The sequence below is a fragment of the Amblyomma mixtum genome, chromosome 5 (assembly GCF_055824585.1).
Source record: "Amblyomma mixtum isolate Tamu chromosome 5, ASM5582458v1, whole genome shotgun sequence".
In the NCBI taxonomy this organism is placed as follows: Eukaryota; Metazoa; Arthropoda; class Arachnida; order Ixodida; family Ixodidae; genus Amblyomma; species Amblyomma mixtum.
Genome location: NC_143016.1, coordinates 59,557,644 through 59,563,302, shown reverse-complemented (window position 1 = coordinate 59,563,302; position 5,659 = coordinate 59,557,644). Strand labels below are relative to the sequence as shown.

General features: G+C 46.6%; 1 protein-coding gene across 1 annotated transcript; it reads right to left on the bottom strand.

The window, feature by feature from the left end:
- Nucleotides 1-3,853: 3,853 nt before the first annotated feature.
- Nmd3 (60S ribosomal export protein NMD3) lies at nucleotides 3,854-5,561 on the bottom strand. Its single transcript, XM_089544630.1, has one exon. The coding sequence runs from the start codon at nucleotides 5,451-5,453 to the stop codon at nucleotides 3,921-3,923; it is 1,533 nt and encodes a 510-aa protein (XP_089400756.1). The 5' UTR covers nucleotides 5,454-5,561; the 3' UTR covers nucleotides 3,854-3,920.
- Between the last annotated feature and the right edge of the window lie 98 nt (nucleotides 5,562-5,659).

Here is a 5,659-nt window from a genome sequence, read left to right as displayed (position 1 = left end):
GTTCTCGCCTAAAGCGTTTTTTCTCTGCAAAGCAACCAGACTGGATCTGCGCTACATAATGCTGCTCTTTCATTGCATGCTACTTTGGCTACTTAGAGCACAAGTGGACTCCTGTTTTACATTTTGACTATTCACTCCAATGGCTGCCAACAGCAGATAAATTTCAGTGCAGTGGGAGAAATTAGCAGCAGCCATCAGCTCAAGCTACAGTCATTATTGCATAAACCTTAGAACTACAACCGGCAGCATCAGCTGTAAAGCGGTTTATGAGAATCAGCGGCCTTCGAAACAAGCTGAGAGTCATTCCATGCTTACTCTCAGCCAAAGTGAAAAGTTCACTTCAGAGGGGACAGCTTTCCGTGCCTATATTGGCATGAATAAAAAGAAAAGCTGCAAATTATACACTTGTGCTATCTTATTCTTTTTGGCAGTATAAGTGGACTTGAAGTTGGAGAAGACAGTAGCATTCCCCAGGCTATTCTTGGAACTCATACACACTTAACTTTAAAAAATTCACTGCACATTCTGAGAAAGCTATTAATGCAATAGCAGGCTGCTGCCTCATTTTGCATGTAAAGTCTAAAAAATGTGAATTGTATAGCTTAACGCCCCGAAGATATGATGCACATGGGCTACGAGGGTCACCGTAGTGGAGGAATCCAGGTTAATTTAGACCACTTAAGAGTTCTTTAATGTGCACTGACAGAGCACAGCACACGGGTGTCCTTGTGTTTCACCTCCATTAAAACATGGCCGCCATGGCTAAGACTGAATCCGGGCCCTCTGGCTCAAAACTTCTAAGCCTGCATGTTCACTGTGAAAGAGCACACGCTTTTACAATAGTGCAGACAGCACTAGCAAACACACACTAACATAACCAAGTTCTGCAAAGCACAATGAAGAACACTTTTACCACCCTACAAAACCCTCAATACAGCCGACATCATTGCCTGGCAGCAAGAGGCAGAGTGGGTCAGGGAACAAATGCGGGTTGATATCCTAGTTGAAATCAAGAGGAAGAAATGGGCTTGGGCAGGGTATGTAATGCGAAGGCAAGATAACCGATGGTCGTGAAGGGCAATGGACTGAATTCCAAGAGAGGGCAAGTGTAGCAGGGGGTAACATAGAGTTAAGAAGGGTTTTTTGGCGGGCTAGTTGGTGCTTGTAGTTCATGATTAAACTGCGCGGAGAAACACGGACAGAGACAGAAAACGCGTACACACATAGAGCACAGAAATTCCAACCTTTATTCAAAAAACGCTTCGAGCATCACCTTTTATATGCTTTTACCAACCACCACATGACACAGCCAGGATCAAAACAGAGAAGAAATGACACGTGTACATAATTCGGGGACCCTCCAGAACGCCAATCTAAACTACACCAGTGTGTGCAAGCTTACGCACCATTGATGCCTTCCACCATTGATCCTTCAAGCGTGAAGGAAAAGGGCTTAATTTTACACATGAATTGCCCAAAGGCAACCAAATCCAGTTTCTGGATATTAATCTGGAATTTACGCCCTCACATATCTGTTGGTCCTACAACCCCAGAATGAACAAGCAGTTACTACCCTTTGACAGTGCACATTCAAAGTTGGTTAAAAGAGCGATTGTTCACCTTGCCTGCCGTTCAGCCCTAGAAAAGTCATGTGAGCACAGAATGAGTTCAAGTCTTAACCGTCAGATTGAGAGGTTGTATGCTGCTGGGCATCCGCCGCAACTGATAGCCTGTGTTTGTGAAAGTCTGCGACAGAGGATGACGGATACGAACTGCCAAACAAACAAAGACCGAAAACCAGTGTGTGTCATGCCTTACCTGCACCGAGTGTCTCACAATATAAAGAAAGTTGCAGGTTTAGGTTTATGTTTATGGGGTTTAACGTCCCAAAGCGACTGAGGCTATGAGAGACGCCGTAGTGAAGGGCTCCGGAAATTTCGACCACCTGGGGTTCTTTAACGTGCACTGACATCGCATAGCACACGGGCCTCTAGAATTTCTCCTCCAAAGAAATTCCAGCCGCCGCGGCCGGGATCGAACCCGCGTCTTTCGGGTCAGCAGCCGAGCACCATAGCCACTGAGCCACCGCGGCGGCCATAAAGAAAGTTGCAGGAAGATACGGCGTCCAACTCGTGTTTGCGGCGCCGTGTAAGCTCACTAAACTGTGTGCAATCATGAACCGAGATGATAGACAGCAAAGATGCTCCTCAAATTACAGCCTTGAGTACACTGAATGTGCCAGAGAAGTTATTTATCAGGTGCCATTATCCTGTGGAAAGATGTACATCGGTCAAATGGGGCGACGTTTTAATGAGAGGGTGGCTGAACACGTTCGCAATCTTTCTACCAACTCAGGAGGAAATTTAGCTTTACATTGTAAGAAGTGCGAAAAAACTAATTGTCACTCGTTTCTCGAAAGCACAGAGTTCCTCGCTACGGCTAGAACCAAAACGGAAAGGGAGATAATTGAGGCCTCCCTAATCGCAAAGAATTCGAAGAATTCTGTAGCACACCATCCATTCTGCTTTCCGATAAAGAAATCTCGTTTTTAGAAAGGAACACTTTAAACCGTCCATTTTAACCCCGCACCTGTACTCTTGTTGTTTTTTCCATCCTTCATAGATTTTAGCCTGGTTTTTGCCTTTTTCTTTGCTCGCGTTGCCTTTACCTTTGTTTATTGTTGTCTCCATCTTTCACGCTCAGTTTCACAGTTTTAGCCTAGTTTTTTTCTTAGTTCTTTTCAACTTACGCTTTTTAGTGGCTTTGCACCTATGTCGTTTACTGTTATTACTGTTGTTTCCGTGTCTCATCCCTTTTTGCTGAGTAAGTTTCGCTAGTAATACAGCGTTTTGTTGATGCCCTCATATGTGGTATAGGTATTATCTTCACTTTCAGGATCTTTATCTTCCAGTCTCCTTTTTACCTTTTATTAAGTTATCAATGGTGCGTAAGTTTGCACACACTGGTGTAGTTTAGATTGGTGCTCTGGAGGTTCCGCGCATCATGTACACGTGTCATTTCTTATCTGTTTTGATCCCGGCTGTGTCATGTGGTAGTTGTTTAGAGCGTATAAAAGGTAATGCTCGAAGAGTTTTTCGAATAAAAGTTGGAAGTTCTGCGCTCTATGTGTGCACGTGCTTTCTGTCTCTGTCCGTGTTTCTTCGCGCAGTTTAATCACGAACAGCATAGAGTTTGGTGAGCAGATTAGACTGAAAAGTTTGCAGGGATACGGTGACCACGGATGGCACAGGACAGGGTTAATTGGAGAAACATGAGAGAGGCGTATGCCATGCAGTGGGCGCTGTTAGGCTGACGATGATGCATCATCACGTGGCGACAGCTCCAGACTGTCACGTACCCTAACATTTTTCATAAGAACCTTTTCTTCCCCATGCAATACCCCATATCCTGTCCACAGTGCAACAATCCAAACCCACCAGGATACCGAACACCCATCTCCCACCCTTCATTCTCCTCCTAGGAGGCTGTCCTGTCCAGCACGGACTCAAGCGACCAGCAATCGGTGATCGAGCAGGTTCACCGGATCTTGTCTGCCACTGCGGTCCTGGACTGAGGACTCCACCCTTCGTGGACAGCTACAGCTAATCTTAAATAAATGTTCATTCCACCACCACAATAGTTCTGCCAACTGGCCAATAGTATGACTTTTGATGGCAAGGCCAGCGATCTAACCATACTCATAGCTTTTTGTTTCTAAAACAATTGACTTGAAATACCCTTCAGCTCAGGGAAACAAACTACATCAAATCACATTCTCTCCCCGCAGGAAGCATGTGGTAGAGATGTTAATGAAAGGCTTAAATAAGCCTGCTTTTATGCAACACAAGTGATGAACATTTTTGATTGAACAACTGATTTGTATTTCAGCAGAATATACAGGGGCAACTGCCTGACCTATTCTACTGGTTGGTGCCTTCAGAGTTGTCCCCATCCCCCATCGGATCATCTTCTAACTGAAGATCATCCAGCATCTCCTGCAGTGTGATGCGAGGTGCCTCACCATCCTCATCATCTGTATCAACAGCAATCTTGTCAGCATCCCTGTATATGTTGACATTCTGGCGGTAAGCAGGATCCTCCTCAAGGTCCTCGAGAAAGTCGTTGTAGTCTCGGGCCACACTGCTCGTGTCTGTCTCCATTTCGACCTGGAGACGCCGAAGCTTCCAGCGACGCCTCTGGCAACGCGACATGCGATCTCCATACACTTTCTTCACCAGGACAACCTCTGGAATCTTCTCAGATTTCAACTTCTCAAAGTTTACATCGTTGATGTTGGCATTCGCAAGGTCAAAGCCCATGGCATAGTCACCTGGCTTAAGCAGGTGGCCCAGGTGAGTACGAGTGTGGATGTAGTTCTCGTGTGTTCCCAGCTCGCATGAACGAATGACCCATGCATCAGCAAGAACATGCCTGAAAGACAGCTTTCCCTGGCCAGCAAAAACTGTCCTGTCCACGTCTTTCACGTAGTTTATGTCCATGACGACATACTCCGTGAGCTGCCTGGGCGAGCACAGAGCGCTGAAAGGTTGCCGCCAGAATTGCTGCGAGGACAGCTCTGAAACCTGGAGTGTTGTTGGGTCCAGTAGGTGTATGGCGCTTGTCACCCTAAGACATATGCTGATCTGGCTCATGCTTCCCAGGGACCTGGCGACCGCAGGTGGAAGGCATACTACGTCGTCTTTACACACAGGTGCAATTTCTACCGAGAATGTATGCTTGTAGTTGTAGACGTTACTGTGGACGTCATGGGAAATCAGCTGTTGTGATGTAACACACTTGCAAGGCACCATGATCTGAAAGAAGTCGACCAACTTTCGAGCTTCGTCCTTTTTGGTGAAGTAGAAGTCGAGGCCGTCATGGTGCGCCTTGACGTTGAGACAATCCTTGTGGGCTTGGTGTTTTAAAATCAGCTGTTCCAGGTAAAAGAAGGTCTTCTTGTGCTGCACCTTCTGTCTGACTTGCACAAGCGCCCGCCAGAAATCCTTGGCTTCTCGACGGTGGCATTTTTCGCACATCTGGTGATTGACCATGAACTCGACGACGAATACTTGCTGCAGTACAGTGCCTCCTAGTACCTCTTTCTGAACGGTCAATTTAACTTTGATCCGTCGGGAGTGCGGCTCCGTCCACACGAAGTTGGCATCTATCAACCTGACACTGTTCAGGCCCCTGATCTTTTTTAAACACAAGCCAAGTAGCTCTCGCGACTCGAGTGTAGCGTAAACCCAGTGCGCAGGTGGCTGCAGATAACGCTCGCAGCCTCTACAGAAGTAAATGGTGCCTTGCTTCGGAATGCCTTCGGTGATGTCAACGGCAGTGCGCAAGCAGCCCACACACATGTTTGATGGATTTGGCTCGATTGGCACACCACACTGACAACAGAGAATCTTGAACTCACTTCCGGAGCTCCCACTCATGGCAGCGTACTCCATTTCGATCCCAGGAAGAACTACACAGTACGCGAAGTTACACTGCACGTGCTACGAGCTACCGATCAGCGCAGCGGCCATGTTGCTAAAAGAAGCGTATACGTCCTGTACGCCCTCTGTGGTTGATGTCAGGGTGGTGAATGTCACTGGCGAGTGTCGATAATAAGTTTAGTAAAATCTTGCGACAACAATAAAATTTTAAAACAACA